Consider the following 13385-nt stretch of genomic DNA (forward strand, 5'->3'; position numbering starts at 1 on the left):
CCAAAGTAATAAAAGTGAGTCAAAAGCCCCAAATTGAGTGACTAATGTGATATTTTTCAAAAGAAAGTGAGCTAAGTGTCGTATAAGTGAAAGTTCGATAATCATTTGTTATTTCCCCAAAAAGGATGTTTCCATCAGATGGTATATATTGACTCTCTTGATAAACTTTTGTGTCTTTGGCTCTCTATATGCGAGAATCACCAACAAATTTCGAGCTTCAATATTTTTTTGTTATGCTTAAATCATAAAATGGCACCACCAAAAGCTTCCAGGAGTCGATTCACTGTCATGAGTCATCCATTGGACAAAAGAGTCTAAAGGGACGTCGACTCTGTCAAGAAGAAGCTAAAAAGCTACTGCCACGACAAAGGTAGTCGTTGTTTCAGATAGATTGAGTGGTCCGGTGGTAACAATAGGCCGAAAATTACATTGCCAGTTTTCCCTTTAAAGTGACGGAAAGATGGACGAAAGCTCCTGTGTGGTCCAGAAGTATAGTTACAGGTACCTAAGTGTCCTCAAGTCTTCTTCAAGTACCAAATTATCCCAATCGTAGTACTAATCACATTCTCCTGCCAAACGTATACTGATCGCCGAACGCTTTTTCAGAGCAACTGATATCAAGCCAACTGTAAGTTACTTCAAATGCAAGGCATCTTTCGATTGAGCTCAAGCCGTCAGTTCTTGCTTCGTACTTGAATGCAATTGCTTGAATCAATCAAGACAAGAGAAGTTGGTGGTGTGGTGTTGAGTTCTACTTCTTATTGATTTTCAGCAATATAATGAAAAATTCTGTACTGACATTATCATGTTGTGGACTTGTGGGGTTGTAGCTTGTTGAAATAAACACAGGATTAATTGAAAACTAGTAACCAAACTGAAGGAACAATATGTAAAAAAACGGAGGTAGATGAGATTCTTCTTTAGCACGATTGAAACAATCTGTATTACTTAGAAATGAGGATAGAGTATAGACAGCTGAACAGTGCCAACCTCAATTTCCAAAAGAGTATTTAGAGACCACCCTAGACACCAATCTATAATTCCAGATAGAGACACTGAAAACCTTCTTGATTCTTGAACTAATCTATATTACAGAGAAACCACCACTAGCAGATATTGTGGGTATGTGTTGTCTACAAAAAGTAGATTTATACTCAGAATGACATCTTCATGAAGTGGACCACTTAAAAGCTTTTTGCCGGATTGAGATGAGCTACAGCACCAAATTCAGGTTTTGAGTATTTCCGGTAGACAGCTTTAAAATTACTTTCTGCAGCATTCGAATGAAAAACAACCAAGACCTTAGCACATTCCCTGTTGAATGACAAACAACACAACTGAAATTAAGTACAACTGTTTCCTCTATCACCCTAGACACCAATCTATAATTCCAGATAGAGACACTGAAAACCTTCTTGATTCTTGAACTAATCTATATTACAGAGAAACCACCACTAGCAGATATTGTGGGTGTGTATTGTCTACAAAAAGTAGATTTATACTCAGACTGTGACATCTTCATGAAGTGGACTTAAAAGCTTTTTGCCGGATTGAGATGAGCTACAGCTCCAAATTCAGGTTTTGAGTATTTCCGGTAGACAGCTTTAAGATTACTTTCTGCAGCATTCGAGTGAAAGCCAACCAAGACCTTAGCACATTCCCTGTTGAATGACAAACAACACAACTGAAAATAAGTACAACTGTTTCCTCTATCACAGCAAAGTATGCATAGACTGCAGACATAGTAGCCTAGTAGGAAGGCATTTTTACCTTAACTGTTCTTCCAAGTAGCCAGTGTGGTGCTTCAGAGTTGCAGTCCAGAAAGGGGTTTTGTTGAGGGTACAACGGGCAGCATAGACGGCTGCAGCAGCTATCATGGATGGAGAGTACGAGATGATTGTTTGATAATGCATGACTCCAAGCTCGGCTAGGAAGAAAACCATATTCTTCATCTGCATTTTGCAAGGGTAAGAAAAGCATATTGGTATTCATTGCTTCACCAAAAGAAGAGTTTAAAAGCATGCTTATACTTTCTCTAAAACCATAGAATATCGATACCTCATCATCAGGTGAAACAGAAGCTTTGATGTATCTAGCAAGAAACACATAAGGTGTTGGAACTGTCAAATACCACTCCAGCTTCCCCAAGATTTCTTTCTCCATTTTTCGAATCTCATCTTCCATATATGCATCGTCTGATATGCAAACAAAGTCATTGACCTGCATATTGAAACCCCATTTCAGTATAGGTAGTGTTTGATTTGAAATTAGTATGAACAGTGTTTACATTTTTTCAAGTGAAAAAGCACTACCTGTGGAGCCCAAACTTCCTCATATTTTGATGCTATCACCATAGAACTAATCCCAAGTAGCTGAAGTTCCCTCCTAGGAACAATCCTCACTGAAAGATATCTGTCAATTATATTCACAGTGAGGTAGAATGTTTCTGGCATCAGTTCAAATTTCCTGTGAACTTCTATAATCCAGTCTATGAGGATTGATCTCATCTTTGAATTGACTTCTGGCTGTGAGTCCAAGTAATCTCCGACTCGGTTCCCATCCTGCATTAGTAATATTCATGTGTAAGAGCGGGTAAAATAGGAGAAACCTAAAAGCCTAAAAGAGGAGAAAAGATTACCTCTTCAAGTTTGTAGAACTTGTACATATCATCAACATACTCAACAACTGCTAATTCATCATTAAAATCAGCTGAATCAAAGTCCACAACTTGTTCCTTTGGCTTGTTGGTGGCTCCACCAGCCATAGCCTGGAGTAAACAAAATTCAGTACCCCAACAACGAAAAAAACAAGCGATTCTCTGAAACATAATGTTTAAGATTAAATGCAAATGACCATCCAAACTGACCTCGCTTCGAGCAGTTAGAATCGAAGTGAGAGTCTTCACTTCCTTCCTTGAACCTTGTGATGGCTTGCTTCTATTACTGACAGGTTTCTCCTCTTCTTCATCAGAACTTACACCAACCACATCTTCATCTATGGGTTTCTTCTTGGTACCCTTCTTTTCAGGGGCATATTTTCTATTGAGAGCTACCTTGTCTTGAAGACAAGGAAGTAGCACAGGTTTCTCCTCTTCTTCATCAGAACTTATAACAACCACATCTTCATCTATGGGTTTCTTCTTGGTACCCTTATTTGCAGGGGCACATTTTCTATTAACAGCTACCTTGTCTTGAAGACTAGGCACTAGCACTGGGTTCTACAAAGTTACAAATTCCAAATGCATTTAATTCCAAGTTTCAAACACTAGAACTTCCCATTGAAAAAAGTAATGAAAAGAAGTTATTACCACATTGTTCTTCTGTGCATTTGCTAACAGCTGGGCTGCCTCGACATTGGTCCTATCTTGAAGAGCTACTCTTTGGTTCCTTCTTGGTACTTCTCCATTCACTTCACCATCACCTTCAAGATAAACAAGAATGTACAAATACATCAAAATACGAGTTTCTGTGAGAAACCAATTCATGAAACATAACAATATCCTGTGCCCCAAGAACAATAAGAAAAACCCAGTTAGCACTAAACCCACAAAGAATCGCAGAAGCAAGCATGATAGTCCTAGAAAAGGGTCAACTAAAAAGTAAAACCCAGAACCCCAAAAATCTAAATCTATGAAAAAAAAAAAAAGGCAGATCAACATGCACAAAAACTTGGAATGCTGATAAAGATTCTATCTTGTGCTAATATATCACCCTAACAATTCAATCATGACCCAATTCAAACTAAAATTAAAGTAGCAAGAAGTACCAACACCCAGAATCAAATTTAAATTGTTCTATTCAATAATCAGAGGTAGCTTATTTACATCATCCTAAAACCCCATTAGTCCAAAAAGATAAGAATACCCAATAGTCCAAAGATGATAAGGATGGAAAATACTTAAAAGAAATTCATACAGAACCCAAAATCACAAAATCCACAAAAAAATTATCAAACAGAAAAGAAAAACAGCTGCTTCAATGAGATTAAAATCAGTGACTACCTCTGGTGTCCATGACCAAAATCTTGACGATCAGGGCCTTCTGGGTTTGCCTTCAAGACCTTCCTCGATCAAAGTCTAGTTCTTTTTTCACTATTCTCTCTCTCTGATTTGTCTGTGCTTTGTTTTTACGAGGAACAACAATGAGCAGAGGGGGAGTGTATATTTGAAGCTGTGAACCGAAGTTAGTGCAACGGTCAAATTTTTTGAGTTGCAATGTGGACCGTTAGATTGTGGGGACGGCTGTGGTTCGTTGCTAATCGTGGTGTAATTGGCAAGTAATCCTACTTTTTTACGCTTTTCTTACCATGTATGCTTGATCATTAAATTGGTAATAAAGAAAAATGAATATCATTTGAAATTTGGAGTTCAAAGTTTAATTTACACAAAAATGAGTTTAAGTTTTGCTTGTTTATACATTGCATTTTGAATGTGTAAATTTTAGAGGAAATCAAAGGAAAATATTCTCCATAACCCTTTATTTGATCCTTGCTACTAAATACAAGTTTACGGAGGATCCACTGTGATGAATAATGCCAGTTTGGGAAACCAAATTTGTGTTTGGCCTTACCCACTAATGATTCCATGTCATAATTTGTCTACGATTCCCTCTAATTGACGACCAAATTCAAGTTCTACCGTACTCCCTATACCCAATTTTATGCAATTGAAGACCATGAAGAAATTCGAGAGTGAGTGAGTGCTAAAATAACACAACGCTCATTACCAAAGAGCTACATAGTGACCAATCTTGGAACCAATAATCCTAATATACCATCATCGAAGATCTAGATTATGACACCAAAGATTGTCTAGTTGTGCCGAAGCCCACATCCAACATGCTGATATTCCACCCACTTTAGCCATCCGAGTAGAAACAAGTATAAAATTTCTACATAAAAAAACATTTTCACTAGTGCGTGTGGTATCATTCCTCACAACAAAATATATAACTCTTCACATTTTTAACGTAAAAATCCAAAAACTCTAATCCAATCCGCAATTTTCCAATACATCATAAGAAAAACACAGAGTCAAACACACGTAAGGCGACACAGTTCATCGGTTTTCGATTCCAAAACACCCGTTTCCCAAGCCCCGTTACAAAATATTGAGTCCAAACAGATCCGTACCCATACTCTCGTCACTATGCAATATTCCAGTTGCATCGTCCACCATGTTAAACCCAAACCAAGTCACCCAATATGGACCGCAGGCCCTTCTTTTAAAATATCCCTCCTAATTTGTCGGAATACGCTAACCATCTTCTTCACTTAAACTCCATTAACAACTCCAGAGAGCTCATGGCGACGACGACCCTCGTCAGCAACCTCTCTCTCCCGAGTCAACTCGGCAACTCGAGGCCCGACTCGCTCAAGCCCAACCCTTTCGCCGTTAATTTCAAACGCTCTTTCGCGGCAATCACTGTTCGAGCTTCTTCCACCGCCTTCGTCGAGGCCACTCCAACTGTAAGTTTTGGCTTCTTTTCAAGCTTGGATTTCAATGCAATCAGTCGAAAACTGGAAAACCCAGTTTCAGTTTCTACTGGGAGTTCGAAAGTTTTGAGCTTTTTGGTTTTGGATATTGATAAGTTTCTTGGGTTTTTGTGGTTGTGTAAGTTTTGGCTTCTTTTCAAGCTTGGATTTCAATGCAGTCAGTCGAGATTGGAAATCCCAGTTTCAGTCAATGCCTCAGAAATTCGAAAGTTTTGAGCTTTTTTTATTTTGGATATTGATAAATTTCTTGGGTTTTTGTTGTTGTGTGTCAATGATAGGACCCAGTTGAGGTTCAGGATAATGAGGCCACCACCTGCAACGACTTGTTTGCTTGTCCTATATGCTTTGATCCATTTTCATCAAATGGGTATGAGTCACTTGAATCAAGTGTTTAATTCGAATTACCAGTGATTGGACTCTGTTAATTGCTGTTTGCATTTTGTTGTTTCCTTGTTTTCGTTTCGATAATGGTTGTGTTTGTTGTGGTTTGGATTTACAGTGAGTCTGGTTCTGGGTCAGGTTTTGAATGTAGCACTTGTAAGAAGACTTACTTTGGCAATGAGATACATTTGGACCTGACAGTGGCGAGCGGTGCCAAGAACTATGGTGAATCGATGCCGGCTGCCACAGAGATTTTCAGGTATTGAGTTTGTATAGGTTTGAATTTGGGAAGCTTATGTGTTATGCATGAACTTTCATAATGAAATTTTAAATGAGGATGGTGAAACAATAGGGTTGAAGCAGAGTTGGATGCAAATCCTTTTGGTTTATCCATCTCTTGCAGTGTATCTTTGCACAAGAATTAGAAAGTAGGCTCTATGCTAAGGGCTTATGATTGAGAATAGCGTCTGATGTTTGCTATATTGATTTTTAGTTGCCTGATTTGGTACATAGGTGACGCAGAACAGAGCAACAGTTGGTGAGAGTATGATTAGGGTGGGTTGGGGGATGTTGAGAGATTAAGAAAGCAGAATGGTTTTAGAAGAAACAGAGGGTTTTTAGTGGTAGAAGGGAAAGATAGAGCGAGGGAGGTTAGGGGAGAGAACTCAGGCACCAAGCCTTTCAATAAAACTTGAGTTTATTTCATTCTAATCTGATTTGGGTTTACAATTGGTAGCCATATTTATAGGCTTAAAATGCATAACCTTTAGACTCCTAGAACACCAGAAGACTCTTAAAAAACTTATTAGTAACAAGAACCTTGAGTACTCACCGTAAGACTTAAATAGACTCTTGAAAGCACTAGACTCATAATTACTCATCATAAATCTGAAAAATGACTCTTGCAAGACCCTTAAACCACCCCGGAGACTTTAGTTTGGACCAAAAAGGGCTGGGCTTAGTCTTAGGCTTCCAAAGAGGAAATTTCTTTTCCAACCAAGTTGTGGCTGCTGCATTAATAGGTCCTGTGGTCATGTATCATCCTCTAACGGCCATAGTATAATCAAACTGTGTAGCTTTTGATTGGAACTTTGGAAGAAAGTTGAAGATAACAAACTAATTTCTCATGAAGAATTTTGTAAAGGGTATTCATAATCTGAACAAAAAAGTTTTCCTGCGTACATAACCCCCTATGTTGGTCAACTTTGTTACTTTTGATCTGTATATCATGGACAGAGCATGCTTAATTCAATTGATTTCACCTGCCATGTTATAATGTCTAGAAACGTTTTGTTGGATCAGGACTCCGTTGGTATCTTTCCTCTATGAGAGGGGCTGGCGACAAAGCTTTTCGGTATGGGGCGGTTTTCCTGGCCCAGAGAAAGAGGTGAAGTGTTTTGTTTCTTTTTTCACAATTTTCCTTTTCAAAGACTTGTTATTTCTTTTCCAAACGTCAATCATGTATTTCATGGTTAGAATGTAACTCATACCATCTTTAGACAGTGGGAAGTGTGCAGACATATATATATTCATAGACACACACACACACACACACACACACACATATATATATTATCGAAAGGTTCATTGGATAACCCTTGTTAATTTTGTTTGTAGTTTATATCAAGTGAAGATCAGCCTTCTAGTATGATTTTTTTTTTCTGCTGTCAGTGTATTTATATGAATAAGAAATCCCACTACCAATAGGAGTTGGATGACTTATAAGAGAAAGGAAGGGGAAAAAAAAAACCGAAGAAGGGTAGCTATTTCTGATCAGTGCATGGAAAACAGATAGATTGATCCCGTTTCTGCCTAATTGTGACTGGCTTTTTATGGCCAATAATTTTGAGTTTGTGACTGATTGAACTTCTGAAAATATAAATCATCCCTTTTTCATTGTGTACTTGATTTGTCTTGCCAACCAAGTTGTTGAGTTGCTAACAGTGTTATGGTTTTGTCTGCAGTTTGAGTTGATTAAGGATTACTTAAAACCAGTCTTGGGTGGTAGCATCATTGATGCTAGTTGTGGGAGTGGGTTATTTTCTAGACTTTTCGCCAAGAGTGGATTGTTTTCTCATGTTGTTGCTCTTGACTACTCAGAAAATATGTTGAAGCAGTGCTATGAGTTCATTGAAAAGGAAGAGAACTTCCCCAAAGAGTATAGAATTTTAATTTTGCATTAAAATTAGATTCCTGAAATATCAAATGCTATTAATACTTCCAAACTTGTTGTTACTATTGTTGATAACTTATACATGATCATTTTATTGTTTCCCTCAGGAACATAACTTTGGTCAGAGCTGATATTTCTAGGCTTCCCTTTGCTACAAGTTCTGTTGATGCTGTGCATGCTGGTGCTGCGATACACTGTTGGCCTTCACCATCAGGAGCTGTAAGTATTTCTCTCTATATGGTTTTGGCCAATTGTTTCTGCTTACTGTTGCACTTGTAAGGCATACATCTGCATGAATCAGGCAGCAGTGAAGTAATCACATGTACTTGTTGATAATTGGTTTGTCTATCAAAGTTAATGGAACATTTTGAAAGAGGAGCACAATTAACAAGATAATTTATAGTATTTAAATGACCTTGTTTGTATAGATCCTTTTCGTAGTAGTTTAGCCTTGTCCTGAAGGGGGACAAAGCTTCCAATTCCTTTAAAGTTTTAATACTGTGATAAAGAAATTAATTTGTTAGTGATTTGACATTTCCTCCATCATTCCTGTTGTTTTTCTTACATATTCATATTTTTGTCTTTGAATAGAAATGCATGATCAATGTGTAAAATTGACGATGTAAAGATGGTGATGGAAACATGAGAGGAGATGAGCTCTAGTGCAAACAATTAGTGCAATTCTGAGTGCATATGTAACTTATAGTTACTTCTATCTCCAGATTAAGGTGCAAATTGCACAGATTTCATTTTAAGGGCGACTATGGATGTCCTGTGTGTTAGATATAGAAGTATTGTTTCCAGTATAATCTATGAGAAGGAAAGTTGGCTATATGGAATGATGGAATATCCATCTCGACCATCTAATTTCTCTTCATTCTTATTAATGTCAATGCGCCCCACCCCCTCTCTTTTCTTTTTTTGGTTCTTAGGTTAATCAGTACTTTCCCTGACTAATTGGCAGCTGTGGTTTTGAAGGTTGCTGAAATTAGCAGAATACTGCGACCTGGTGGGGTGTTTGTTGCGACAACTTACATACTTGATGGTCCTTTTTCCTTTGTCCCATTTTTGAGGGAAGGAACCAAGGTATATCCTTTAGACTCAGAACCTGTACTGTTCCATTGTTTGGGATTCTTCTCAGTTTGCCTCGTGGTTTGGGATTATATTTATAGTTGATACTGTTTTTTCTTTTATTCTTTTCCCTCACAAAATCATTGTTCTTTTATGAGTGTTGAACTTGTTCCAATGTCTATGGATTTAATATGTCTGAGACTATATAAGAAGAAGAATAACTTTCCAAACCTTGTAAGCCCTTCAGTTTATACACGATGTTCTGATGTATTGAATGTGATACATCATGATATATTTGTCTGAAAAGCATGTGATTAATCTTATCTTGATCTGCAGCTAATGATTTTGTTTTTGTTGCAGAGAACAAGGCAAATATCGGGCAGCCAAATCTTCCTATCTGAAGGTGAATTAGAAGACATCTGTACGGCATGTGGGCTAGTAGGTTTTACAGCCGTGAGGAATCGGTTATTTGTGATGATCTCTGCCACAAAACCAAGTTAAATAGCATTCTTTGCCACGAGGATCTCCCCAGTTTGTATAGGGTTGTATACGGAGTAGGCATTTGATGTGAGATGTGTTTCTCTGAAAGTTCTCTTGAATTGTAGTAAAGAAACAATAATCCTATAGTTACCAACTTACCATACCAGAAGGATGATATGACACCTCAAGTTGTTGCAAGTAAATGAGGTTTCCATGTGGAACCGTTTGTATAAATATACTCAAGTATATCAAGTTTTATACCAAGTCATAGTTACCTTGCCACAAGGCAGTAATGAAAGCAAGCATTTGTTCAACAATTTGTTCTGTAAAATTGTTTCTTTTCATAGAACATAATGAACCATCCCAGGGATGGGTCAGGCGCAAATTGTATTTTGAAGGTAACTATGACGAGAAAGCTCATTACACATTGGAACTGTGCAACTTGTAAGATGTTCCCGCATTAAAAGAAGAAAGAAAGAAAAGAAGTCACAAGCAAGCTCTTACGAAAAACCAAGACGTATTAAACTCTTAAAACGCTCGTTTCAAAAAAAAAAAAAAACTCTTAAAACGCTTGAAAAAACCATAAAAACGATGCCTTTGTGCAGGGTTACTTTTGGTAGAAGGTCAAAACAGGATGGACATTTTGCCTCTGTACATGTATGATCTCTGGATGTGCTTGAATGGAGTTGTATGTTCAGTCTATTGTTGAAGTGTGTTGTAATCGGTACCCATCAAAAGCTATGAGCTAGCTAATACTTCTGTGTATGAAAGCCATTGTCTGCTTGCTAGATTACTCCCGGCTCATATTGGCGAAGGTCAACTGGCGGTAAAGCAACACCTGTTCATCATCCTCAGCATCACCAACAAGGTCTTTCTCACCCTCATACTCCAAGTCAATGACAGTTCTATCATTCACAAATAATTCTTCCGACTCAGGAAAGTGCATCTCTGAATGTTCTCCTCCTCTAGGTGAATTTTCTAGTTCTATTTGTTGCATCTCTGACTCTATTAAAACCTCCATTCGAGCACGCTCCCTGTCTCTTGGGTAGGTGCAGTATAGGAACGAGTATATAACACAACACAGAGCCATTGGAATTCCGATTGCTGTGTACAGTGCTTTTGCCAAAGATGATGCATTCCCTCTATCTGTGGCGATCTCTTCAGATGTGCTGGACCCTGCAGCAACTGGTTTATAACCATAAACATGCTGTGCCAAAATCCCAACTATTGGAGGAGCAAATGACGAGAGTATGGACTCAAAAGATCTGTCCAGAGCATATACATTTGTTCGGGATCTCTCAGGAACTATCTCAGCAAAAATTGGACTGCACAGAAAATATCATCAAATGTAACATATCAGTAGTCTTTTGCTTTCCAGGAAAATGGAGGGGACATTAAACACCAGAAACCCCTCTTTTCCTGTATCTCAGAAAATAGGTGCCTTATTTTATTTTTCTTAAAATGGATATGCAAAATTATTCAGATTTCTAACAATAACTTCTTTTTTTAATTTCATTTTGGTTACTCGTGATAACAGTATTATATTTCAGTTATCATGTTTTTCAGATATTGATGTGATTGTATTTATTACGAAACTAAAAGCCTAACCATATTAGCGGACGATTCATGCATAATTTAGATGAAAAAGAGGTTTGAGAAACGTACTTGTTTGCAGCTGGAGCATTCCAAGATATTAAGAATCCCATGATGAACAAAACTAAACCATGGATGACAGCTGTGGATGGATCATCAGGCAAAACAAGCAGCAGAATTGCTGCAAGAGGTATTGCAGACGCTGAGCTTATCTGTGCTAGAATTATCCTTCCAGCATTTGGAAAACGCACCGATAAGATATCCCCCATTTTACCTCCAAATACACCCCCAAGAGAACTACCAATCACAAACAAGGCAATGAGGAAAGCGGATTTCCCATGAGAAAAGCCAGTAAGTTCCAGCCACATTGGCGCAAATGACAATGCTGACCAAGGAAACGAGCCGGTAACACCCTGTGCCACAACAATCTGGAAAGAAGGGATTTTAATAACCGACTTAGCTTCTTTAGCCAGCTCCTTAACTTCTGACAAAAACGATTTACTAGGAGTCTGACTGCTTTCTTTTGTTGCACCCTCTGGAAAATGTGGATCAGTGGCATATATACGGACTAAAATACCTACTACAACACTAATCAGTCCAACAAGATGAAAGGAAATCCTCCAACCAGGGATCCCCATGATCGTCAATGGAGCTATCAGTATTGAGCAAAGGCCACCAATTATCGAACCAATGTTGCCAGTTAGCTGAAGCCACCCAAAAGCCGTACCCCGGCTGCTATCATCAGTTGAGTCGGCCACAAGGGACTGCATAGCAGGAGCAACTAGAGCAAGACCAATCCCATTCAAAGCTCTGGATATAGCCACCTGATCAGTAAAAACTCAATAAACCAAGCCGCAATGCTAAACACAATGATAGTACATCAATGTAAATCAACTCTCTAACATCATAGACTAACTCAAGATCAGACTAAGCTAGTCTACCGATATATGAAGCCGGTTTACTTCATGTATTGATACATTAATATACCGCATAAGAAACCTTATAATAAATCAACTTCTCAAGACTCTATTGTACGAGGCTTGATAAACAAAATTAACTTATTCAGCATAAATACAATGATAGTACATCAATGTAAACCAACTCTCTATGATCAAAGACTAACTCGATATCAGACTAAACTAGCCTACCAATAAATAGAGTCTGTCTACTTGATGTATTGATATATTTATGCACAGCATAAATACAATGATAGTACATCAATGTAAACCAACTCTCTCCGATCATAGACTCACTCGAGATCAGACTAAACTAGCCTACCAATAAATAGAACGTGTCTACTTGATGTATTGATATATTAATGTACCACCCACGAACCCATACAATAAATCCACTTATCAATGCTAAATTGCACAAAGCTCGATAAACAACACAAATCATATCAAATTACTGTATTGGGCAACCCACAAAGTGAAATTACAATGAGGAATTTACCAAAGTCTAAGATCAATCAAGACAGTAAACCTTTGCTTTCTTATTGGGAAACCAAGGAAATGTGGTAACAATATTACCTGATAGAAAGTGGAGGAAAACGCGACGAGAAAAGTGGCGGCGGCCCAGAGAAAGGCGCCGAGGGCGATGACGTGGGCCCGGTTGTGACGCACGGCCAGGTAAGCCGCGATGGGGTAACAGAGGGACTGGACCATGGACCGGAAAAGAGTGAGCGACCCGAGCCCAGTCGGGTCGGTGTGAAGAGCCGCACCGACCTCCTTGTACACACCAGGAAGTAACGACTCGTCGGCTCGCTCCATGATCCCGGCGAGGTTGACCAGCACCAGGGTCAACGTCTCGGGCTCCATTCTGAATCTCAGTTTCATCTTCTTCTTCTTCTTCTGGGTCTGGGAAATGGGCGTCTGGGTTGGGCAAAGACTGGGTTTTTGGGGGAGGAGCGTGCGTGACACGCGGCTGGGTTTAAGGGGGTGGGCTTTGACAGATGGAAGGGTGTGCAGCGCTTTGGCGGGCTTGACCGTTATGTGCCCTATTATGCTTATCTTCTATTTGCTTTGCTTTGCTCTTTTGTCTTTGTGAAACTTTGGACCTGTGGTAACAAGGGGTTTTGGTTAACTTTCTCAAGGCACACCCTAATATTTGTTGACGGCACCCAACTCTTTAGGCCCCAGTTCATATATTTGATAGAATTTGAAACGAGTTACTTATTCAGTTATTTGAACGTAAT

The 13385-nt window shown here is 38.7% G+C and overlaps 3 protein-coding genes across 4 annotated transcripts; 1 reads left to right on the plus strand and 2 right to left on the minus strand.

The window, feature by feature from the left end:
- Positions 1 to 1284: 1284 nt before the first annotated feature.
- LOC112180030 (G2/mitotic-specific cyclin S13-7) lies at positions 1285 to 4238 on the minus strand. Its single transcript, XM_024318524.2, has 8 exons — positions 4001 to 4238; positions 3308 to 3420; positions 2867 to 3217; positions 2639 to 2767; positions 2313 to 2561; positions 2059 to 2220; positions 1771 to 1952; positions 1285 to 1661 (listed from the first exon to the last, which is right to left on the minus strand). Exons 1-8 carry the CDS (start codon positions 4011 to 4013, stop codon positions 1532 to 1534), a joined length of 1329 nt encoding a protein of 442 aa, XP_024174292.1. The 5' UTR covers positions 4014 to 4238; the 3' UTR covers positions 1285 to 1531.
- Positions 4239 to 5249: 1011 nt separating this feature from the next.
- Positions 5250 to 9896, plus strand: LOC112177234 (uncharacterized methyltransferase At1g78140, chloroplastic). Its single transcript, XM_024315523.2, has 8 exons — positions 5250 to 5466; positions 5772 to 5860; positions 5993 to 6133; positions 7177 to 7261; positions 7839 to 8032; positions 8155 to 8266; positions 9026 to 9133; positions 9479 to 9896. The coding sequence occupies exons 1-8, from the start codon at positions 5302 to 5304 to the stop codon at positions 9617 to 9619; spliced, it is 1035 nt and encodes a 344-aa protein (XP_024171291.1). The 5' UTR covers positions 5250 to 5301; the 3' UTR covers positions 9620 to 9896.
- A 24-nt stretch (positions 9897 to 9920) lies between these two features.
- LOC112177233 lies at positions 9921 to 13146 on the minus strand. 2 transcript variants are annotated; one of them, XM_024315520.2, is made up of 3 exons: positions 12721 to 13146; positions 11264 to 12015; positions 9921 to 10923 (listed from the first exon to the last, which is right to left on the minus strand). In XM_024315520.2, exons 1-3 carry the CDS (start codon positions 13024 to 13026, stop codon positions 10389 to 10391), a joined length of 1593 nt encoding a protein of 530 aa, XP_024171288.1. In that variant the 5' UTR covers positions 13027 to 13146; the 3' UTR covers positions 9921 to 10388. The 2 variants fall into 2 exon arrangements, with proteins under 2 accessions (XP_024171288.1, XP_024171289.1); XM_024315521.2 differs by having other exon boundaries at positions 11264 to 12001; positions 12721 to 12853.
- Positions 13147 to 13385: the final 239 nt, after the last annotated feature.

Source organism: Rosa chinensis, chromosome 7 (assembly GCF_002994745.2).
Source record: "Rosa chinensis cultivar Old Blush chromosome 7, RchiOBHm-V2, whole genome shotgun sequence".
Lineage (NCBI taxonomy): Eukaryota > Viridiplantae > Streptophyta > Magnoliopsida > Rosales > Rosaceae > Rosa > Rosa chinensis.